This window comes from Callorhinchus milii, unplaced genomic scaffold (genome assembly GCF_018977255.1).
Source record: "Callorhinchus milii isolate IMCB2004 unplaced genomic scaffold, IMCB_Cmil_1.0 Scaffold19, whole genome shotgun sequence".
NCBI lineage: Eukaryota > Metazoa > Chordata > Chondrichthyes > Chimaeriformes > Callorhinchidae > Callorhinchus > Callorhinchus milii.
Window position 1 is genome coordinate 5,304,923 of NW_024704760.1, and position 25,762 is coordinate 5,330,684.

General features: G+C 40.6%; 1 protein-coding gene across 2 annotated transcripts in view; it reads left to right on the forward strand.

Moving 5' to 3' along the window:
• Window positions 1–25,762, forward strand: part of LOC103179138 (chemokine-like protein TAFA-5) — a 98,901-nt gene that overhangs the window by 28,647 nt on the left and 44,492 nt on the right. For both annotated transcript variants that reach the window (XR_487944.1, XM_007894265.1), the window contains exon 2: window positions 9,254–9,403. Coding sequence is in view for 1 of the 2 variants with exons in the window: in XM_007894265.1 (XP_007892456.1) it covers window positions 9,254–9,403 (150 nt within the window). In the remaining variant the exon portion in view is untranslated. The remainder of the gene's footprint in view (window positions 1–9,253; window positions 9,404–25,762) is intronic.

Here is a 25,762-nt window from a genome sequence, read left to right on the forward strand (position 1 = left end):
GCTTTGCAAGCGAGAGACCTGAGTTCAATTCCAGGCAGAGGGCGAAACCTTGGGCAAGTTTCCTTACTCCACACAGAGCCTAATAATAATCCCTCCAAAAACAATAATAAATTGATCACTTTCAATCCACGACTGTTTGTGGGACATTGCTGTGCGCAATTGGCTGCTGCGTTCACCCACAAATATACAGTCAATTCACTTTACAGTGTGTTCTGTGAAGCGCTTTGGGACGTCCTCCCGACGTGAAAAGCGCTATATCAAATGCAAGGATTATTATTATCTCGAAACACTTCACAAGATTTTACTGTGTATTTTAAGTGAACATGGCGGGCAATTTGCTTACAGCAATGTCCCACAAACAGTGATGAGGTGAATGATCATTTTTTATCTGAAGGATCTCACTTCCATTGCAAAGCGATCTGTAGTTGTAGTGAATAGACATTAGATCTTGTTTGATTATAGATACCAATATTACCATCAAGCTATTCAATGAATAAGATTTTTTAAAAATGTTATTGTTACTTTCAATATTAGAGCCTCGGATTGTAAGTTTAAAAATCCTTATTCTGTTCCTTTTTGTTAAAATAAGACACAATTGTGGAGTGAATGTTTGGATCCGATTGCACTTTGAACTCATAGTCTAGGTTCAAACTGCGATAGAGTGCTGGAAGATCCCAGTCTTATTGGAGGTACTGTTCTTCAGATGAGACATTAAATCACACAAAATATACAGTCAATTCACTTTGAAGTATATTCTGTGAAACACTTTGAAATGTCTCAGCAAAATGATCAGGCGCCTAATAATAATCCCTCCAAAAAAACAAAACAATAATAAATTGGTCATTTTCAATCCATGACTGTTTGTGGGACATTGCTGTGCGCAATTGGCTGCCGCGTTCGCCCACAAATATACAGTCAATTCACTTTACAGTATATTCTGTGAAGCGCTTTGGGACCTCTAGAAGACGTGAAAAGCTCTATATCAAATGCAAGGATTATTATTATTATTTATTATTGTTATTATATCAAATGCAAGGACTATTATTAATCAAGGTCCTGTCTGTCTGTTCTGATGAAAAGCCCAAATCATTTGATCTGTGCTACAGTGTGAGTTCGACACGAGTTTGACCGAGAAAGCGAGAGCCATCATCTTAATCATAAAACATTGCTTTCTTTAATGTTATTGTTGGAAATCATTTGGACGGTACTACAGCATGAGCTTTGTTGCTCACCTTTTAGATTGTCTTTCCTTTTGTAGTTGTAAATGAGTCTGGCTTTTAAATTGAAAGACGCAACAGGAGAAAGGGAGGGAAAAAAGATTAAACCGTCTTTGCAATAATGTCAGACATTGGGATAGAAATTAAAAATGGAATTGGAGTTTATGTTGATGTTCACACATGCTGTGCCATGGAGATGAAAGGGAAGAGCAAAGAGCACACGTCACTGAATTTCATACCAAAAGCTCCCAATCTCTAAATTTAAGATAAAAATTATAATAATAATTCTTGCATTTGATATAGAGCCTTATCATGTCGTTGAGACGTTTCAAAGCGCTTCACAAGGCATACTGTAAAATCTAGTGACTGTATTTTGTGGGCAAAATGTTACTTTTAATACGACTTATGCAAAGTAGGAGTCATATCAAACCTATAAATATAAACTATTGAATAGACTTTGGCAGATGTACGACTTGGACAATTATGTGCAAGTTTTACTGTATTCTATTATTTTATTATTATTCTAATATTATTATGACTGCAGTCGGTGGTTCTCATGCCAACGTACTCACCACAAAGAGTGTGAAGATCAGAAGGTGAGATGACCTGCTTTGCACAATGAGGACATCCTGGATGACTGGTATTATTGTCTGAAACCTTAGAGCAGTCGATCTGCTGAGGAAGTGAATCAATCAGTTGCAGAGAGATAATAATAATAATAATAATAATCCTTGCATTTGATATAGCGCTTTTCACGTCGGGAGGACGTCCCAAAGCGCTTCACAGAACACACTGTAAAGTGAATTGACTGTATATTTGTGGGCAAACGCGGCAGCCAATTGCGCACAGCAATGTCCCACAAACAGTCGTAGATTGAAAATGACCAATTTATTATTGTTTTGGGTTTTTGGAGGGATTATTATTAGGCGTGTGGAGTAAGGAAACTTGCCCAAGGTTTCGCCCTCTGCCTGGATTGAACTCAGGTCTCTCGCTTGCAAAGCGAGTGCTCTAACCACTGAGCTACAGGACTCCACAGATATTAATACAACACAAATGGGTAAAAAAAATTGCTATGTACAACATATTTTTAAACTTTGACTCAGCGAATTGTTTTAGACCCCTCTTGCATATCCTCTCCACTTCTCAGGGAGGACGTCCCAAGGTGTGAGATAGTCAGGGTATTTGGTCCCGAACTGGGGGTTGGGATCAGGAGGGGTGGAGGGCAGTGAGGGTAGGAGTAGGAGGATGACCGAAGGTGCAGTCACAGAGACGGGCCTTGAAGGAGGTGAGGGAGGGAGCGAGGTGGAGGGACTGTGGGATGGAGTTCCAAAGGGTGGGGGCAGAAAGGCTGAAGGCCCAACTGCCGATGGTGGGGCGGGTTGGGTTGGGTGAATGTTTAAAGTCAAACTGTTTACTCCAGACTTTTTTGTACTGGAGCACGAGTCTGCTCATTCACTGGGACACTAATGTCCTTTGATCATCCATGCTACTGCTCAAAGAGCAGACCATTATTTCAAAATGTAAATGCATTGACGTGTATAACCTTAGACACTTAACAATTTATAATTTAGCTTCATAATTTATAATCAGAGAATGTGGTCTCACATCTTCGCTGCTGTGTTTGACGCGTTTGAGCGATTAGATTGAAGTATTTTAAGTGACATCATGAAGATAGCATCACCATGGTAACAGCTTACACTGTTCCCAACCTGTTTCCAATATAATGTTGTCTCTCCAGCTCTTGCAACTTTTCTAACTCGAAATTATCTATTCAGGCGTAAGATAGTCTACACTATCTCCACTCCGATAGGAACCCATCTAGTAAACGTAGGGATAGTACGCCACAGAACGTTAATAATTTTACAGACTTTGCTGAATCTTATCACAAGTGCGTATTAATTCAGTTTCACTCTCTCTAACTTCCAAATGAAGGACCCTTAATTTGTTTTTTTTTTGCTTGAATATGCTCATCAATATTCAATAAGAGCAGCGTGTCTAACAAAGATAAACATGGGGTTATAATTCAGCAGTGAGCTCTCAGAACCATCACCTATGACTGCACTGATATGCATTCATCAGCTACTTATACATTAACCTTTCTCTGGGTGCATACATGTTCTTAAATATCCAGATCACTTTATGATAAGAAGTAAATTGAAAAGTAAAAGGTCACAGACAGCTTATCTGAGCCATACATCTCTGGATAGAGTGAGTCACCGAATGCGGCTTTGATTCCAACCCACTTCACTATTTAATTCATATAAGTGTTTTAATTTCCAATAACCAAATTATCTCAAATTGGTATCTTGGCCCCATCCTATTAAGACTTTTATCTTTCACTTACATGCAAGTATGTAAATCCAGTCTATGCTACTGATACAGCAACAATATTTAATCCAATAACAAAGGCAGTGTGAAAATTAGGTTCAACACAATTTTATTTAAAATGTAACAATATTTCAGTCATTTTTTCTGCTGTGCTGGATTGCGGAGTGCTTTAGATGCAGGGTGAATTGAGGTGTTTAAAATGGAGATTAGACAGACATTTGGGACACAGTCCGTCCACTTTACAGTAATAATTCCTCCAAAATACTAAAGAAAAAGTCACTCAATCCACGACTGTTTGTGGGACACTGCTGTGTGCAATTGGCAGCCACGTTTCGCTCACAAAATATACAGTCAATTCACTTTACAATATATTCTGTGAAGCGCTTTGAGATGTCTCTAAGACGTGATCAGGCACTATATCAAATGCAAGGATTATTATTATTATTATATCCGATGAAGCCCTTTGATACATCTTCCAAACGTGAAAGGCCCTGTATCAAATGTAAGGATTATTATAATAATAATAATCATAATAATAATCCTTGCATTTGATATAGCGCTTTTCACGTCGGGAGGACGTCCCAAAGCACTTCACAGAACACACTGTAAAGTGAATTGACTGTATATTTGTGGGCGAACGCGGCAGCCAATTGCGCACAGCAATGTCCCACAAACAGTCGTGGATTGAAAATGACCAATTTATTATTGTTTTTGGCTTTGGAGGGATTATTATTAGGCTCTGTGTGGAGTAAGGAAACTTGCCCAAGGTTTCGCCCTCTACCTGGAATTGAACTCAGGTCTCTCGCTTGCAAAGCGAGTGCTCTAACCACTGAGCTACAGGGCTCCACAAAGGTCTTGAGGAATGTCATGAAAAGATGGGACAATGGAATTAAAAAGATACAGCAATTTGGAGAACATAGAGAGTAACTTCAAGTATCTTATTCCTTCCGGGTCACAGAATGTTCAATGACCGAATCAATCTGCCTCTCAAACTTCTGTTACTACTGATTTAAAATTGGCCACATCTGTGATGACGACTCTGAAAATGGGATGTTTTGTAGACTTTGTGGAGCAGTTGGAATGCAATATTTGTGAGCTAACCAGAAATACTATACGTTATACTGAACCTCTTCGGTCAGTCATGCAAGATTTAAAGGATTACTTTAATTGACACAGTCAGTGTCAAAGTGTATTTCAGAATTGAGAGCACTTTGTGTGATTAATTGCTGTGTTAGCAGCATCTGAGTATATTGTGTTAAGACATATTCATTACTGTAATTGGTTCTATTAAGTTTCCACATTTAAGGCTGATAATTATCTTGAAATCATTTCATAGTTAATTGTTATTACTTTTTTAAGGCAACACATTTACACTTCATTTAGGTCAAGGTTACCAAAAAAAACACTGGCTAGGTATTGTGAGCAGCGACAGTAAGCAATTAGATCAATGGCATTCAGTGGTATGGGGCAATCAGTTTGGAGAGAATGATGTCTAGAAGGCATCAATTGTGCAATCATTAAAGTATTACAGAAGCCCCGAAGATAAAAAGAATAGAAAGGCACACAAGTCAATGAATGATCAAACTAGATACAGCAGATCATTCTGCCTCTGTCTCGTCTTAACTGAGATGGACAAGTCTATTCACAATTATCTTTTTCACAAAGGACAATCTAGATCAGAAGCTCGTGGTTGGGAATTGAGCGCATACTTTAGGCTCACATTCCATTGCAGTAATGCAGATCCTCGCACTGTCATAAGTAATGTCCTTCAAGTAAGATGTTAAACAGCTCTGCCTATTCAGGTGGACTTTAATAATCCCACGATATGATTCAAAACATAGATTTTGTTTTTAGACCCGTTCTTGACGAAAGGTCAACGACCGGAAACATTAACTCTTCATAGACACTGCCTCACCTGCTGAGTGTTGCCAGCGACTTCTATTTTTATTATAGATTTGTATTTGTTGGCGGTTAAAAAAAATAAGTGAACCGAACAATCGCGTTAGACTTTATTGGAGCTCATTCATAATAGGAACTGCATTTTTGAGAATTTGTTGCAAGAGGTAGGGGTAATAGATCGCATACTTCCCTGAACTGTATCCACAACCAAATACTTTGAGTATGCTCTGTGCTGATAATTAATTCTCTGTACGATTGGATTAATATTCTGGGTAGATTTTATATTGATATGAAACTTCTGTTTTTAAATAGGAAAGCTGTGTACTTTTAGCTGGTTAAACTCCAGCTAATTGGCACTCTAGGGTTCCCAAGCCTGGATCTTGCCAACCAGAGCCTAATATTTCCTGAATTAGGTAAACAAGGTACGTCTCTATGGGTGGCAGAGACAATGGGAGATTTCTATGTGTAGATGGAATTCAGTTTGGACACTTACATGTTGATGGGTTGTTGCTTGTATCAGACACTCGTCCGACCAACAAACAAAATCTTTTTTTTAAACAGCAAGATTGTTTTTTCCTTTCCATTCTTCTGCAAGAGATTATAATTACAAATGAGCCCTTGTTTGTTTTCATTTCATGTATGTCCTAGAAAAATGTTGTGAAGTCTTAGAAAGTCAACTGATTGAAGTTCTATTTTTATCTGAAAGGATTTTTTTCTTCGCTCGTAGTTTTGCCTGTCGTGCAGTAATTAAGATGATTTATTAAGAAAAGCACATGATATTGTATCATGGAGATTTGGTTTTAGTCAAAGGCAGGAGAAATCTGGGATAGGATTTTATAATGGATGCAGTGTTTGCATTGTTTAAATGAGCTAAATTCATTTGGTAACATACTCATCAGAAGGTGTTAGATTTAAGACCACATTGAGATCTTGAGATCACATTAGGATCCAGGCCGACAATCGCCCAGATAAAATTAGTTGCTCACTTCATGGCTGTTTGTGAGACATTGTTGTACGCAAATTGGCTGCCCCTTTTGACTACAAAATACACTGACGCAGTAAATCCTGTGAAGCTCCTTGGGATGTTCTCCCAGTGTTGTGAAAGGTGTTATATAACCGTAAATTTGTATCGTATACCTGTTTTTTCCACATTATCTACATTATTTGTGGATAAGGAAACAGTGTGGGCATCAAGTAAAATACAAATTGGCTGTAAGGCTAATTAAAAATTCTTCCACTGGGACTTATATCATAGAACCTCTCTCTGTGTGTCTTGTGGTCAGTCCAGCTAAATGTACAGTGATAATCAGTGGCCTCTCTTGTTCTCCTATGTGAATGGTGCGAATACAACATACAAAGTGGTGATGATAGCTTGTGTCACAGTATTTGTGACTTTGCTCTATAATAAGGAAAAGACAGACTGATGTATGAACCCTTTACTGCCATTGTAAACACTGTAACAAAAACATTGATTGCTAATTGAGGATTTTCATTTTTTTTCATCCTTAATGCAAAAAATACCTTATTCAGACCAAAATCATTTGCGACACTTGATTATTTACCATAGAAAATGCCTTGTTTTTTTTTAAAATCAACTGCAAGGCCCTGATCGTTTAACACAGTACAAGAGAGAGTCAGGAGGGAGGTCGGAACATTTTTAAAAATATGAATGAAGAAATATTACATTCTTGCTGTGAAACACATCAAGGGCTAAAAGGAATTAGGTGCAATAGTGATTTGGCACAATTTGATTCCCTCAGTTTAGATTGCTTGGGTTCTTAAGAGACGCTGAACCTTTTGAATGGCTAGTTAACTTATCAGGAGACATCCACAATGAATAGCAGTTCCGATTCTTGCATTAGTTGCATTTTGTTGCAGCTGCAGTAAGTGCCCAGATGATGCAGTGAAGGCTACATATTGTTTAACAGGATGCAGGAGATGTTCAATCTCTCTGAGAGTACATGTTGCGATAAAACCTAATCAAACTTGTCGGCCTGTCTCTTGCACATCCATTTCTACCTCTATCACCTTTCCTGGCAGCAAGTTCCAGTCGTTGACAAGCAGGTTGATGGGGGAGCAATAGGCTGGGTGGGCGTTCTGGAGGGATGAGGTCGATTGGGCCAAAGGGCCGTCTTCATCCAGACCAACCTTTATGACCTTATATGCTCTTTCTTCTCCCGAGCAGCAGGACTTGCCTTATTTCAGCAAGTGCTCCCCACACAGGCAATTCGTTATATCAAGAGCCGTCATAATTTCATATTACACACATATCAGTCAGTGTTCTTGAAAACGAATGGAAATTCAGAGGCTCGTTAAAGGATGTTTCACTGCTTATCCTGGCATTGCTTTGACTTTAAAAATTTGTGTAAACCTTGTGGCCAGAACAGCATAAATTAACCTGCTCCAAACCAGCCAAGCCATTTTTGAGAACGTTTCGAAAGCGATTTGAATTGCACCACTGTATTCGAAACGCTGTGTTATAAAGGTGTGGGGAAAGGGCAAGGGTTTGGAAGTAAATAGATGTCAGAGGGCCAGCACCTCCCATCTTCTGTCCTTTAAATTGCTACAGTTTTAAGAATGCATGTAGTTTTAGTTAAGATGTCAATGATTTTGCAACAGTTTAAATGTCTGAATTTCGGTTGCATGAATCTATCACTGTCAATTTTCGAATGCGCCAATCTTTTAGACTATATTTGTATCATTACTTGGCTGACATTTCTCTCTGTGGGTACTTTATTTGTTTCCACAAGCTCTGAAATATTTAATACTTAATACTTTCTCCACAGTTCCGCAAAGTAGTTAGTTGCCTGACTAAAGTCATGCCTTCCCGGTTGGCATTTATTTTCTTCCGTTGGGTTAAGTAATTAGATTTCGCTGAGCCTGTATAAATAGATTTCAAAATAAATGTATCAAACCGTATCAATCATAGCAATAGTTTTGATAACACAGCGTTGCCTCCTAATACACTTGCTGTGAAATTGCATTCACTTTTTCTTATACTTCGAGTAAGAGTTTCATCGTCAATCTGATTTGTCCTCTGCAAGTCTTATTTTATCCCTGCAGGTGTTGAATTTTAGATTACAGAGTTACACATGGATCCAGAAAATTAATATCCCGTTGTTCTGTTTGATAATAAATCAATGAACCTTGCCAACATGTATTGTTTGAGTTATGTACTGTTTGTCAAAGAAATAATAAGTGAGCATTAACATATTAGTTCGGTCCATGTATTAACAAAGGAGCTTAATTACTTGATAGAAAATCTTCACTCTCCCATTGTAGGTAGATGATTCAGAGATCCATGAACCTTGATAAGGCACATTACAATTCCACCGTACCTCAAATTCATTTGGATATGCCCAGTATTTGAGATATATAGGCCAATTTAAGCCATTGTCAGCCAAGCTGAATTGATAGCTATCTCTCCTCTGAGTCAGAAGCTTGTGGTTTCAAGCCCAACATCAAGCAGTCGAAGTTGGCACTTTACTGAGCTGCTGAGCACTAATCTTTAAGGAACGGAATTGCATTTGCTTCATTTTATGATCCATCTATTGACAACTATCACGTTGAATGCATTGTAACATGTTGCAAAACATTTCACCCCAATATCCAACAATATTTTGAAGATATCCCACCATATGTCAAGGTCTAGTATCTGAAATCGACTGCATACGAGTTCTCAACCGGGAATGTTTAATTCCAAATCCAGAGTTGCCTGTGTGGGCCGAGCTACTTTTCGAACAGTCGTTTTGCCAGACAGATATTGTTAAGGGTTGTGACATTGATGCCTGTCTTTTCTTTTATTCCAGGTCAGTTGGCTGTAGGTACATGTGAAATAGTGACATTGGATAGAGACAGTAGTCAACCACGAAGAACTATAGCCAGACAAACAGCACGATGTGCTTGTAGAAGAGGGCAGATTGCTGGTACAACCAGAGCCAAGCCAGCCTGTGTGGATGGTAAGTCAGAAAGGGGTTTATTTAACGTTTCTCTGTCAAACTGATGGAATAATATGCAGCCACCTGAAATGTGTAGCATTTTTTNCCCTGTATTGTGTGCCATTAGCTGCAGTAAAATCCCAGTGTAATGGTTGATGTTTTGATGGTTAAATAACATCCGTGGTAGGCGCTATATAAGTGAAAATTGCTATGTGAAACATGTAAATCATAGGCTATTGGTGATATAAATGACCGCGTGACAGAGGCCTGATGGTGGAGTCCAGATTATTAAAGAAAGACAAATACCACCCTGTCGACGAAATGCAATCTCCAGTTAAACAGCTTTGTTTCGTGTTTCATACAAATATGCGATTTCTAACTTTCTTCTAAAGCTCTTTATAATAATCGTTGCATTTGGTATTGAACTAGAAGTATAATTGGAAACCTTACACCGTATAGTTGATTAATTTCCCCTAGTCTGTGCCCTGCAGTTCAGAAGATGATACATAATTACTCAATAAACCACAGACTATGTGACATCTATAACAATACTAACTCTTAGTGTGCATTAATGAATTGACTTATCTGGATCGATTTTTGTCCTGCTGGCGTGCCATTTTGTTGTGGTGAGTTTTTGCCATGTCAAGAGATTGACTTATCCCGTCAATAATATAACCATATTCACGTACACACTTTGGGTGTTGACTGGATGACATGCGGGAAGAGAATGAGGGGAGGATGCAGAAGTTTCTGATCGTTCATTTCTTAATTTAAGGACTTTGTGACTTTAAACAGGATTCTCCAGGAATTTACTTACCTAAGAGGGGAAAAGGCACTTGCCAAGGTCGATAAAATTGCTAAATGAGAAATCATCCCCTTGTTATTTCACACTCGCTCTAAAAGTGTTTGATAATGACCCGAGGGTCCAGTGGAAACGTATTTAATTCCCTCACACCTTTCATGTTGATCAGCAAACGGTATTGGGTGTATAAAAGTGAACGTCAACAGCTTTGAACCCAGCTACAAACTACTTAGGCTACTTTTAGGCACTTTTACCCAATTCACCTTATTTAGTGGTGATCACATGGCTCGCCTGGTTCTCCAGTCGAAGTAGAACTTCCAGTCTTCACGCTGACAAATTGTTTTATTTTGATGAGTTCTGATGAGTTTATGAATCACCCTGGCTTTGTCTTTCATCTTTTGTTGGTTGCATTACTGAATGTCTGCTTGATTGAACAGCAATATCCTTTGGGAAAGATAAGTGTGCAGGGCTATGGGGAGAGAGCGGTGGATTGGGATTAAATTGGATAGCTCTGTTCAAAGAGCCGGCAACAGATACAATGGGCTGAATGACCTCATTCTGTGCTGTACAATTCTATGATTCCAGGAATAATTGACTCAATATCATCATTCAGTAATGAAACCCCAACAAGACCCTGTGTTAACAATTACATTTTCTTACTTACAAGTAAGCAAAAACGCAGCACTTGGGGTTTTAGATAGATATCCTACTACCTTCTCCCATATAGAAACTGTGTGTTCCTTGGAGTGAAAGTGAGTAATGCAATGCAGGAGAATTGTTTATAATCTGTTACGTACGTGGACTTGAACCTATAGTGTAAACTGGCACTTTCAGTGCAGTACTGGAAGAGCCAATGTGTTGAGATGCTGTCTTTCAGATGGGTTTAACTGAGATCCTGTGTGTTCTTTAGGTGGATGTTAAAGATCCCTTGACACCTTTTCCAGCGCCTTGGGACGTCCTCCTGACGTGAAAGGCGCTTTATAAATGGAATCTTGTTGTTGTTGTTGACACCTTTTAGAAAAAAAAAGTTTCTCTTTGTTGTCTGGACAACAATTCCTCAGATTAATTAGCTGTGATTGTTTGTGGAATTGTGCTGCGCGCAAAATAGCTAATGAGTTTCCTTACAAAAGCAATTACCACGTGAAAATGCAACATTTTTCTCTCTCCCTCTCTCTGTCTCTGTCTCTCTGGAGGGCAAAAGGGACTAGTTTAGTATAGCTGTGCCAAGTTTCCGATTTGCTGAGTTGGCATTTGAAAAGTAGGATTTAGCTAAGCACAAAACAAATTAATTTGTTTATGAACATACTTTCAGTTATAAACCATAAAATCTTGAATCGAAATACATTCTTTGTTCGTTCATTCAATTTAAGAAATGAGCATTGTTGTTACTGGAATCCTGTGCTGAATAATTTGTCAGGTTTGAAGAAGAAACAAAGCAGTACATACTTATTCCTATTTTTAGTATTCTGCTAATGAATGCAAGCCTGTGCCTACACTAAGTGCTATTTATACATGACTAGGAAATATAAACTCAATGTGCCTATTTAACTGATAGAATTCAGTATTGATCCGGAAACATTTCTTTACACAAAGGGTTGTGATAGTGTAGAACGCACTGTCTCAGATGACCATAGATGCAGATCGATTGGGATGTTTAACTTGAAATAAATAGATACTTGTGAAGTTAAGCTATTAAGGGATAGAAACGGTAGGCAAATGAGATTAAAAGATCTGCCGGTACCTAATAAACTGTCAGATGTTATTCAGTGGACCTGACTGGTCTCTTCCTAATTCTATGCTCTTAATAAGACTGGACTGCAGTGAGTGACCCAACAGCTGTAATGTTGAACGACATTTGGTCGCTCATCAAGTTGGAGTGAGTGAAGAGTGTGAATGACCATCATTTCCATCACTTGTCTGCAATCGATTGGTAAACGTATTTTACTGAAATTCAGCGAATGTGGTTACTTACTGTTATTCATGACATTCCATGAGAAATTTTCATTGGCAAAAATTAGATTTTTCCTAATGTTCTAATTTTTAGAACAATGCTAAATCGTCGTTCTACTCCAAGACAACCTTGAAGGCTAAGGACAACCTTAGGCTCCTCCGCTCCATCATGAACCAACTCCTCCGCTCACCCTCTTACGCCTCACCCATCCTCACCTCAAATCCCAACTGCGAGGCAATGTTGGACTTCCTCGAATCCAAAGTCGAGGGAATCCGCTCAGCTGCCTCTGCCACTGCAACTAATACCCTCTCCCCATCTTCTCCTCCCACCCCGGCCCCTATCCACCCCTCCCTCCACACCTTTGAACCCGTCTTCCCCTCCTCTCTCATCACCACCATAACCCATAAGAAACCCACCACCTGCTTAGATCCCATGGATCCCATCCCTATCCCCCTCCTTACCTCCCAGCTCCACCTCCTTTCCCCACTACTCGCTGACCTTGTTAACCTCTGCCTGTCCTCTGGTACTGTTCCCACCCTTTTAAAAAAACGCTGTCATCATTCCTAGCCTTAAAAAACCCTCCTTGGGCCCTTCTCTACTCTCTAACTACCGCCCAATCTCCAACCTCCCCTTCCTCTCCAAGGTCCTAGAACGAGTTGTTGCTTCTCAGTTTCGCTCCTTCCTCTCCCGTCACTCCCTTCTCGAATCCCTCCAATAGGCCTTCCGTGTCGCTCACAGCACAGAAACTATCTTGCTCAAAGTGACAAATGACATTCTGTCCATCTGCGACCAGGGCTCCCTCTGCCTCCTCATGCTCCTTGACCTCCCTGCTGCTTTCGACACCATCAACCACTCTATCCTCATCCACTGCCTCTCCTCTCACCTCAACCTCCACGGCTCTGTCCTTGATTGGTTCAGATCGTACCTCTCACACCGCCTGCACTTCATCTCCTCAAACAGCTTCTCCTCCAGCCCCTGGATGGTCTCGTGCGGTGTTCCTCAGGGCTCTGTCCTTGGGCCCCTCCTCTTCAACATCCATATGCTCCCTCTTGGTGACATCATCCGCATACATGGGGTCAACTTCCATATGTATGTGGATGACACCAAACTCTACTTCTCTGCCTCCACCCTTGACTCCGTGACCACTGCTGTGCTGACAGAATGTCTGCCAGACATCAAGTCCTGGATGAGAGCTAATTTTGAACGTCACCAAGACTGAGGCTTTCCTGATTGTCTCCCGTCAGTGGCTCCTCACCTCAGGTGCTGACAGTATCACCATCCATGGTTGCTCACTCCACCTTGCTAAGCCAGTCCGGAACCTTGGGGTCTTGTTTGACCCTCAACTATCTTTTCTGCCCCACATTGGTGCCATGACCCGCTCTGCCTTCCCCCACCTCTGCAACATCATCCGGCTCCGCCACTGTCTCAGACCACAGGCCGCCAAAACCCTCATACACACCTTCATTACATCGAGGCTCGACTATGCAAACTCACTGCTTGTCGGCCTCCCCAACCCCTCCCTCCACAGGCTGCAGATCATCCAGAACTCTGCAGCCCGTGTCCTCTCCCGCACCAGGCTCCGTGACCCTATCACGCCCATTCTTGCCCCAACTCCACTGGCTTCCCATCACACAGAGGATACAGTTCAAGATCCTGATCCTCACCTTCAAAGCCCTCCACTGCCTCTCCGACCTCCTAACCCCCTATCATCCTGTCCACTCCCTCCGCTCAGTGGGCTCCGGCCTGCTGCACGTCCTCCGTCTTGCTCGCGCCCCTTTTGGTGGGCGGGCCTTCCGCCACTCTGCACCCACCCTCTGGAACTCCATCCCACAGTCCCTCCGTCTCGCTCCCTCCCTCGACACCTTCAAGACCCATCTCAAGACCCTCCTCTTCGACCATGCTTTAGATCTCTCTGCTTCCCCCACTGCTCTCCCCCCTCCCCCACTCCGACCCTCAGTTCGGGTGCGAAACTCTGTCTGTCCAGCGCCTTGGGACGTCCTCCAGAAGTGAAAGGCACTATACAAATGTAATTTTGTTGTTGTTATTGTTTTTCGACAATAAAAATGGCCGAATTCAGGGGTGCCAAGTCACCACTGGTGTCACTTCCGGTCCAGGAAGTGAGGTCAGTCGCCCACTATTTTTGTTGTGAAAAAATAGCCTTCAACAAAAATAAATTCAAAAATAAGAATCTAATCCCACGACCCTACTTATGAAATAATTATCATATTAAATCTTATGAAAAGTTGCAAAACGTACCCCTAACTGTGCACATCTTTAAAAAAATCTATCTATTCCATTTCAAAATGTATGCATTGTTTTTCAGTGAAAGAATGAACGTTAATAGTTGAAACTTAAATTCAGCAATAACTTCACTTAAAATTAGAAGAGAAATGAATGTAGGCAACAGGTGGCTAGGGCCAGAAAGGGCTCAGTCCCCCTCCCCAAATCTAGTCCTGAAGCTTTTTGGTTGGAGCACTTGCCTCACAAGCGAGAGGACCTTGGTTTGAATCCCGGCAGGGAGAAACGTTGGACAATTTTCCTTACTCCGCACCCCTCTCTTTACCTAACAGTTAATCGGAACCCAGTTGTTAGTCGATTGGTGGATCACTTTTCCGGGGATGATAGTTCCTGCAAAAAAAATCCACAACTGGTGTGCGCAATTGGCTGCTACATTTCATCCACAAACGTATACAGTCATTTCCTTTTGCACTATATTCAGTGAAGCGCTTTGAGAAATCTCGAAGACACGATCAGGCGCTGTATCGAATGCAAGGATTATTATCATTTACTGCTCGACAGGTGTCCTCACCTCTGATTGACCGATGGACCTGTCGGTCAGGTCAATGATTCCCTCGTCTTAAAGGAGACCAACCCTTTAACTGAGTTTCACTCGCCCGCACCCCAAAGAATATTTCCACTCACCAAGTATGGAAACGAAAAGCATTCAATTCCATTTCTCCACACCCCTTGAATGATAGCATTCAGAGGGCTTAGCACTCAGATCGCAAAATTGGGTTCTGTTGCCCCACCCCCCCACACACCCCCACCCCCCCTTGTTATTTGTGGCCTACCATAAGAAATATTTCAATTAATTTTATTCCTTGATGGGATTTACAGCACTGATAAATAGTATTATAGTCATAAAGATTAAGAGAAAGTGGAATGAGATGAAACAATCCTTTCTGAGTTGTTTTGAGCCAGAGAAAGGGCTATAACTCATTTTCAAGCAGAAACAAGTGTTCATAGACGCCATAATTTTTTATTTAAAGTATTTCACCCTGATTTATGTCTCATCTGTCAAGCTGCAATAATTCTTTGAAGTGCATTTATTACAGGGAATGACCTTGATGTTTTGCTGTGTCGAAGGATATTTTTCTCTTTGCTGGTCTGCCTCTGCAAGTACTGGATATGCATCATTACTCCTTGTGGCAACGCAAAGCAGTCTATTGAAGCGTGAAGCTTACAGATAGACTGCGCTCAATTTATCGACGGAAACATATTAAAGAGATCAGTCACAATCATGATGTTTCTGACGAATTCCATGTTGCGGTCAAGCCTATCGATTACCTATATTTACAATATACTATGACTGCATAAAAATTGATATATTAAACAAGATACGACTAAATTATAAGAACATTGCTTTGCAAAAGAACTTTACTCTTCCTGGCCGGAAATATATATCTTTTTTAAAAAGTATAAGTCGAGGAATTTCAGTTTACGACCTTTAAAATTTGTTGCAGTTTTACATAAGCATTTATTGCACCAAAAGGAAGGCATTTTGGAATGATTTTATTTTATGGATTGTACCGTAGACAGAATTACCTAAATCCTTCAGTGTGCATTGCCTTGAGATGTCTGATGTCAAAGGCGCTATATAAATGCAATTTGTTGTTGTTGTTGTTGTTTAGTCTTCCCCTAGCAGATTTGTGGATCCATTACCAACAGAGAGGTTCATCATGTCATGCAGCTTCAATACAGTGGATATATTTGGTTGCATAATAAATCTCCAGGACACTCTTTAGAACATTGCCCCAAGCACATTCCAATGGCAGTGTCACTCTACTCAGCTTGCACCATAGGAAATGGAATAATATTCCTTGCCTTCGGTATAGCATCTACAATGTCAAAGTCTCAAAGTGCGTCAAAGGTAATTGCTGTCATGTGTCATCGTGACTGTTTATTTGTTGGCAAATACGCCAGCCATTTTGTGCACAGCAAGGTCATGAAAGAAGCCATGAAGCAAACCTCACATTGTTATCTGGAGAATTGTTAGTCAGGATACTGGGCGAAACTCCCTTCTCGTTTTGAATAGCGTTTTGGGAGCTTGAATTGTCAGAAGGGAAGGGACATCAGAAGGTTGGTACTTCTAACAATTCTGTTGCTTTTTGGACTGGTACATTTTTGGACCGTACAGTAATGTGATAACTGTCTATAAACAGCAACATTGATCCATTTTGCATTGAACAGCCTTGCATAGATTCTAAATTTTGCTGGTCTAGACCCACGTGGGTCCACAAACAAGATATTTAAAGCCTCTTTTTAAATGACGAGAAACGACACCTTCAGAATCAAAGGAACACATTTAATTTTGACCTTATTCTTAAGGCATTCAACTTTTCAAGGCTCTTAAAAGCATGAGATTTTTGCCATCTACAAATCTGTATTGGTGATTTTGGGGCACAACCAGAGAGAGTAAGGAACATTGTTTCTAGGTTTTGGGCTCGCGTAATAGTCCAGATAGATTGAGAATGATAAATCTATTGGATATGTAGTGTTTCAGAATGTAATGGCTCACTTAACTCCTGGCCCTATGTAAAGCCAGTGCTTAGAGTAGAGCAAGCTAGCATAATCAAATTATACTGACAGCTCCTTCATTGCATTCAATGACCCGGTGTCCAAATGCCACTCAATTATTGAATATTGGGGGAGAGCCAGGAAAACTGTTGGCAAGAATACAAAACTATCACAAAACAGACCTGTGGTCCAGTAAAACATGGATTTAGGTGCCTCGATTGTTTTTTTTTGACAGGGTGGGAGGGAGAGGGTGGAAAGGAAATCCTTCAACCACTTGAGCCAGTCAGCGTGGCTGTGAAAGGGGATGTCTCAGAAGATATTAAGTGAATTGGATAAAGTAAACCCAGAACAATACTTTAGGATACACTGAGACACAAGCTTACAGTTGCAAAGGGTAATTTCAGGACAACGTCAGAAAGTTTTTTCTTTTACCTAGAGGGTGATTAAGGGAAAGGTGGTTGAGGCCAGAGCACTGGAATTCATTTAAAATCACAGCTCGATGCTATGATGGGAGGACGATAAGGTGGGTGTTCAACTTTTAACTGGATGCTGGAAATCTGAATAATGCAACGCACAATGTCACATATTTCAGTGTTATAGGAAGGAACCATCTATTCGTCCACAAAATATATAGTCAATTCACTTCACAGCATAACCTGTGAAGCGCTTTGAGATGTCTCAAAGATGTGATACAGCGCTATACCAAATGCAAGGATTATTATTATTATTAAATTGCCATCGGAAAGAGGAAAATGGGTTTCGTCCCATTCCTTGAACTGGTGAGGAAATATTGCTGCAAGTCAACCTTTGCTTTGACAAACTAGAATCTGTCTTGAAAGACTACATTGGGATTAATGATTTTGCCTCATACAACGCTACAACAAGGATCAGTTCAGTAATTACCTTTAAATTCTGCTATGGAGTATCATAACACCAGAAATGCCAGTTATTAACTTCCAACTGGAAGCCAGAAATCTGCATAATGCAATGCACAATGCCACTTGCTCAGAACCCGTGACTTCTGTGTGGAACCAGCAGTCATTTTTCAGTGTTGTAGGTCATGTGTAAGTGCGTTCTGCCAGTGTAAATTGCAATCTGCTGAAACCGTTAATTGTGTGAAGCACAATTAATGTCAGTGCCATGAGCGAAGGTCCTGATCTTTCTGGTAAACTGGTAGTGTCAGGTGACCACAGTGAGTGCACCAGAATGTGTTATTTCGCAGGCTCTTTATAGGGTGGGGGGAAACCCTGTTATAAAGCCCTTTAGTGCAACGCTCCCTAGTTTGAAAGGCGGATCATTCACAGACGCCAACATCTGCAAGGCAACCTGGATATTAATCACCTCTCTGGAGCTGATAGTTTGCAGTTACGAACTGAAAAGAGCATCAGTTTGTGACATTTTATTTTCGTAGCTCAACGACAGCAACGCTATAGCGCCCTGGACGCCTGGGATAGCTTAGGTTTTTTTTTGATGAAATGCTACTTTGTGTATCCTTCATCAATCTCTTCCAACCTCTCTGCATCTTTACATCAAATACCGTGGAAACGTTTCATTCGCAAACCGTCACAAGATCACACGATCGGGTTCGGACGAAGAAGGTCCTTCGGCCCATTTCGCTCCGCCCTTCACCTTCTCGTCCTCCCACCGCAGCATTGAGCGGATGTAGGATTCTATGAATCTCGAGGTCTCGTCAGTTAAGCGACGCTTAAGCAACAACAACAACAAGTTACATTTACACAGCGCCTTTCACATCAGGAGGACATTCCAAGGTGCTGGACAGTCAGGGATCCACACCGGAGCTGGTGTTTGGGATCAGGAGGAGTGGAGGACAGGGACAGTAGGGGTAGGAGGGTGACTGAAGGCACGGTCGAAGAGGAGGATCTTGAGACGGGTCTTAAAGGGGGCATGGGAGGGGGCGAGGCGGAGGGACTGTGGAATGGACTTCCAGAGAATGGGGGCAGGGAGGCTTCCTTTATTTTATTTCAGGAATTACTCCAACTTCTCTGATCGATAAACAGAAAAGGTCAGCATTTTAGCTGCTGCTTGCCTCCAACAGAGCAAAAACTAATGGCTAATGGCCCTTCATTTTCAAGAAGGATTTAAAAGGCAAGGGTTAGTGATTCGAGATAGAGTGCATCAAACAATTACTCTTGATGGGAGGATGCGGGCAGAAAAGTGTCCAAATCCATTATTGTTTACACCAGCAACAGAATGAGTATTGGATAAAATCTGTAGTGCATTTTAGCTAATAGCCCAAGTCCAGGTGTTTGTGTTCTATTCCCAGGATTCACGGTAACTTTTCTTTGACTTATCTCAGAGTTTCTCAATACTTTATTCTTTGCTGATATTCTTAACTGGTTGCAGAGAGAGCTTGCCACTTGCTCTCGTTCCATGGATTTTCACCAGTTTTGCTGCTCTCACCAACAAATAATAATACTCACATTTGAGTCAGGGCCTTTCTTGAAGCAAAGCGCTTCACAGGATTTACTGTCAAGTGCCGTGACTGTGTATTTGCAGGTAGACGCAGCGGCTAATTTGCACACAACAATGTGCCACAAACAGCCATGAAGTGAATGATTGTTTCTATCTGCTCTCTTTCTCTCCCTCTCTCCACCCCACTTTTCCCTGGCAAGACACTATGATTAAGGCTGTGAAACAAAATCAAGCTACCCGCTTCACATCATTCCACAGCTGGAGAGGATATTGCTTTGCGTCCAGCCCTATAAACAGGCCATTAAGATTGGCTTCACTTTCCAATCGAGCTTTTCAATTTGAGAACCAACTACATCGACAACAAAAGTGAATCAATTATGTTAGTAAATATATTCTTGTCGAAGAAGTGTGTATTTCTCATTAACAGCCAAGTTTTCTAGGAGATCACAACAGCTGCTCAGAAGTCTGTTCCAATATACCTTTGAAATTACAGATCAATAAAACGTATTTGCATTTGCTCCAGTGTGTGCGATAATGAAGCTGGGGAAGTTGTGCTAACCTGGGCCTTTAACCTTTGTTCTTCATTCCTTAAAAAAATTACTCTAAAACCCAATACCCTCCTTTGAAATTGGAACATTTTGTCTGCATGTCCCTCGACCCCTTCCCACCATCACAATCATTTCCGTCATTTCAGCCAATAAGTCCAGACTCCCTGGGACTACCTGCCTCAATCCCTCTGCCTTGCCCCCCTACCTTGCCCGTCTTCAGATCACACCTGAAGACTTTCCTTTTCTCCCTGGCGTGCGGTCAAACCACGGCATTGTTAAGTGCTGCGAGACTCTACCCCGTGTGAAGGCGTGGTACAAATACGAGTTGTTATTTCTCAATTAAAAACCTTTGGCATTAGTTTGAACCACTGCTTTGTCAAGCTTCTTAACACAGACAGACAATAAACCATCAATTAACATATTAACAGGTGACAGCAGTTTTTTCCTGTAAGGACCATTTGGTGTGATGTGTCCGACAGGCAGGCTGATGGGCTGCCAGTTTGTTTCCATTCTCAATTCACCAGACAGTCCTTACTCAGCACTGATGTCTGCGTGTTAAAAAAGAAAGCAGACAGCAGAGCTTGCTCACAGCAGACCACTGCGCTGGGGCCAAGATCAGCAAAATGTCTAATGTCAAATCAATTAGACGAGATGGGAAAGTAATCATGCAGCTTATTGCGTTCAATGGAACTCACACTAAAAGAATCCAACTGAAACAGATGGAGAGGTCATCAGATACCTTCCTGTGAAATTGTGCCACATCTGACGTAGTCCTCCATCTCCTTCTCCCTATCTCTCTCCTTTTCCCTCTTCTCTTTCACTCCTGTGCATTCTCTGCCTTTCCTTAACTGATCACATTTTGCTTCACATACCCTGAGGCTCCAGGGTACTGAGGTGGATTAACTTAATAACTTAACATCAGTGTTAATAAGCTTATGTAGACAGTTTCTCTCTATCGGGGCCTTAGTTAACATTTTTCGTATTACAATCATTGCATTCATTAAGTATCCAGGGCATCGATATGCAGTACATTTTAAGTGCAGTCTAATTATGTCCTCAATAGTTGTCCTCAATAGTTGTGCATACGCGTCAATTAGATTCAGTTGGACATCAATAAAATATCTATAAACAATAAAAAAAAATCTAAAACAATAAGAAAACAGAACTGGTAAAAGAACTGGTTCAACTCCCAACTAGAGGAAGCACCATTACACATGTTAGCACTGACTGAACTAAATTTCTAATTAACATTCACTTCATGGCTGTTTGTGGGGCTGTGCTGTGTGCAAATTAGAAATACAGAGTCACTCCACCTTACAGAAAATTCTGTGCAATGTTTTGAGATGCTTTGATGGTATAGGCATTATATTATTTGTGAGAATTGTTAATAATAATCATTCCAATCTAATAATAGCAAACACCATGACTCTTATTCTATTCACATGACTATGTAACTGCATATTATCAATAAAAAATTCTGCAGATCTATCTGAAAACTACTTGGTTCACTTTCTGTCCAGCCAGAAAGATTCATGTTTTCGGATGACAATTGGATTTGCTATTCCTGGGAAAACTTCAGTATTTAACTCAATTTAACAGTATTTAATCCAAATAAGAAGCTAAAAAAAATGGTATGTTCAAATTGGCTGCAGCATTCGTCTACAAAAAATAGCGTCACTACACTCTACAGTAAATCCTGTGAAGAGATTTGAGACAATCGAGACGTTTTAACAACGTGCAAAGCTGCTATTTCAAATACAAGGATTATTAATATTAATTATCATCTTTATTATATACTTGATTGTTTTACCTGATAGGAGGGTAAAGGATGAGTATGGTTGCCTTTATTCGCTGTGGACCATTGTTTATCATTGCTTTTATCGTAACAAAGCAGCAGCAGCAGTGACCCAGTACAATTAGGAAGCAAAGTTAAATGGCCCGTGTGGGTTGTCTGAAGTGGGGAAAGCAGTGAAACCGATTCACAAAAATCTACTGGGTAGCATTGGATCATCAGTCTGAAAAATAAAATCAATTAATGTCATTGCACCAGACGTAAAATATAGTGATTACTGTAATAGTGACAGATTGGAAAGTTTGAGAAACCATAGGGTGCACAAAACAGAATGTATTCGCCCACAAAACATACAGTCAATTCACTTTACAGTATATTCTGAGAAGCGCTTTGAGACGTCTACAAGATGTTATAAGAAGGTATTATTATTACACGCTCACAGACACGTTTTGCTTCCCTTCGAATCCCTGAAGCATTTCTAGAGCAGGAAAAGATGATTTTACAAAACAAAAGTATAATGGATTTTCAGAAATGTGCTGTGACTGTTATTAGTCATCTAATGTTAATAATAATCCTTACATTTGAAACAGCACCTTTTATGTTGGGAGGACATCCCAAAGCGCTTCACAGTGGAGTGACTGTGTGACTGGACGCTGGGAATGAGAGTACAGTTAGATAGATATTCTACAAGGATCAGATTAACTGGGCTGAAAGGCCTTCTTCATCGGAGTCTTTGATGCTTAAACGAAAATGAGCAGTCAATGTTATTACAATTTAATTGTTTTTGTAGCTGAAGAGAATGGGGAGGAATGTAGCAGATCAGAGTAATTATTGGATCTTGGCCGATAAATTCTTGAAACGGTTCAGTGCTCTACAGGCTTTGGACCTGAAGGAGGTTTTCTGCAAATTCAAAAATGTAAATTGTACAAGTTGTAGATAAAAGCAGATCTGAGTAGAGATTTCTTTTTGTTTCCTTCGCGGTGGAGTGCCAGCTGCCATTAATGTTTCTTCTTGTGACGGGAATAAATCACTCTTGGTAGATTAGAGAGAGGGGAAGATGGAGTTGACTGCACATGGATTCACTGATGTTATGATGGGAGAAGGAAGAGGATGATTTTTTTTTACAGAGAAGTGAATTTTTTGGACAGAGATAGATGTGTGGAATTTTCACTGTGTCATCATGTTATGTGGTAACAGAAGTGCTCGCAGGGGGAAAGACTGAGGCTAAAAGAAGTGACAAAATACATAAACACAAGTTACCATCATTTTATTACCTTTTGACATAAATATTGTTCAATGTCCCATTGAAGGAAAACAATTAATGATCCTTTGAACTGAAAATATCTATTTCCATTGAAAATTATGTTAACCAAGATGTCTATGCCAGGTGTATGTTGGACATATACATCTCAGGTCAAAATCCATATTTTCTGCATACTGCGATACAAATTTACATTTATACCGGGCCTTCCATCTTCGCGAGGATGTCTCAAAGCGCTTATCAATCCTGGCTTGGCAACCGAGCTGAGGTTGGGGAAGTGAAAGCTTGCAACAACAACAACAAATTACATTTGTATAGAGCCTTCCACGTCAGAAGGATGTCCCAAGGCGCTGGAACAACAACTTGCACTTGTATAGCGCCCTTCACAGGGTGTAGAGTCCCGGAGCACTTACCGAAAGCGTGGTCAAACAAGGATTCATTCAGAGTAACCAATGATCAGCCTTTCATAATTTTGCTACTGTTGGCAGTGGGATACCCACCACCGCTTAAGGGTATTCAAAGCAGATTTAGAGTTCCACATGCACATGAGTTCCATCTACACATGAAAATGGGCCTGTGTCTGGAATGCGCACTCTCTCCTTGGAGTGACTCGCCTTGTTTTACGCAATTCCAGAGAGCATTAGGCGAGAGCCAAAAATCGGGGATCCCAAAGTGTGCGTTGGAGTAATTACTGGAGATCAACCAGCTTAAACTGAATAGCTTGCCACTGAGAGCGCTGTCTGACAAGCTTCCCGCTGCTTGTTCAGTTAGGACAGCTCCATCCCATTTGGGCTTTAGCTTGCAGGAGCCTGGTGGCTAGAATCCCTGGTCTCCCAGTAAAGGAATAATAGAAATGTAAATATGAAATAAACAACAGAAAAAAATGTGGAAAAGAAGAAAGGGAATTGTGTGGGTAGATTTTTGCTGATATACAATCCCCACTTGAGGTGATGTGACCTCTTGCCAGATAGCTATGACACTGACAAGTGATGGAGACCACTAGCTAGTGGTAAAAGAATAATATAATAATAATAATGATAATCCTTGCATTTGATATAGAGCCTCATCACGTAGTTGATAACTTCACAGAATGTAATGTAAAGTGATTTGACTGTGTATTTTGTGGGCAAAACGGGCAGCCAACTGCCCATAGTAATGTCCCAAAAACAGTCGTTTTTGAGGGGATTTTTACCCCCAGAAAGTGATCCGCCAATCGACTAACAACTGGGTTCCTACTTACTGATAGGTAAACAGAGGCATGTGGAGTAAGGAAACTTGCCAAAGGCTTTGCACTGCCTGGATAATGAACTCGCTTGCGAGGCGAGTGCGCTAACCACCATACTACAGGACTCCATAATGTACGAAACTCCCCAACTGTTTCCTATTCCAGGAATCCTGAACTCCGGACCTGTTTCAAATGTCAACCGTGAGGAATCATTAAAATTGTTTTCACAGTTAAATGCAGAAAACATTGGCACAACATACATTTTTAATGCGTTTTAACGATACACAGACGAAAACCACTAGAATCGATGCTGCAGTTTCGTTTTCAATCCAATAATTGTCAGATGATTGTTCCATCACTTTCATTTTTTTTTAAAAACTAAAAACAATTCCAATTCAAGGTCAGGATATTCAGAAATGTAGCACAGCGGAATGTTTTGTATTTTAGTCAGGGTGTCTGCAAAATGCTCTCGCTGCCACATTTCGTACACAAAATGTACAGTTAATTCACTTTACAGTATACCCTGTGAAGTGCTTTGAGATATCTCGATGATGTGATAAGGCGCTAAATCAAGTGCAATGATTATTATTATTATTAAAACAAGAAGTGTTGCTCTTTATTTACAAAGGAAAATGAACTGCAAGATGTACAAATGAAACATTCAAGCACAGGTACACGCAGTTAATCACCATCAGTTGCATCTGACTGATATCAATTAATTGGAAACATATCTGTATTGAATCTTTTATTAAATGTTTAGCTTTTACTGAAAACCTTTCCACAAGCGCCGGTTGCATTGTGGTTTAATGTGAGCCACTGGGGGCATATAAAATGTATTCACGACCACAAATAACCTCGTGAGGTTGAATATTTGCAAAAACTGTCTCTATGTCAGATGTCCAAAGTCTCATTTATTTTCAATGAACCTGCTTCTTTGATACCTCGCTAGGTACACGCAGCTCCGGTTACCTCAGTGGGATTTCAATTTGTTTCACTGTTTTTTATCTCTCATGGAATATGACTGCATTGACTGCAGAATTTGGCAAACCCACCTCGTGTATGAGGACAATATTGAACTGTTTAAATTGTAACTTTGTTTGTGTTTCAACATATCTGAAGATATATTTATATACAGGTAGCAGAAGCTAGATTATAATGTTATTACCCGGATTACCTTATGGGGGTGTAGCCCTTTGACTGTCCAGCTCCCTTGAATCTCCAGTGAATCCTCCCAATGTGAAAGACTATGGAGTCCTGTAGCTTAATGGTTAGAGCACTCGCCTCGCAAGCGAGAGGACCTGGTTTCCATTCCCGGCGGGGTGAAACATTGGGCATGTTTCCTTACTCCGCACGACTCTGTTTGGAGTAAGGAAGCGCCTTAGGACACCCTCCCAACGTGAAAGGCACTTTACAAATGTAACTTTGTTTTGTTGTTACCTAGCAGTAAGTAGGAACCCAGTTATTAGTTGATAGATGGATTGCTTTTCCAGGGGTAATAATCCCTTCCAAATAAATAAATAGTAATAATTTGGTCAATCAATCCACGATTGCTTGTGGGACACTGCTATGCA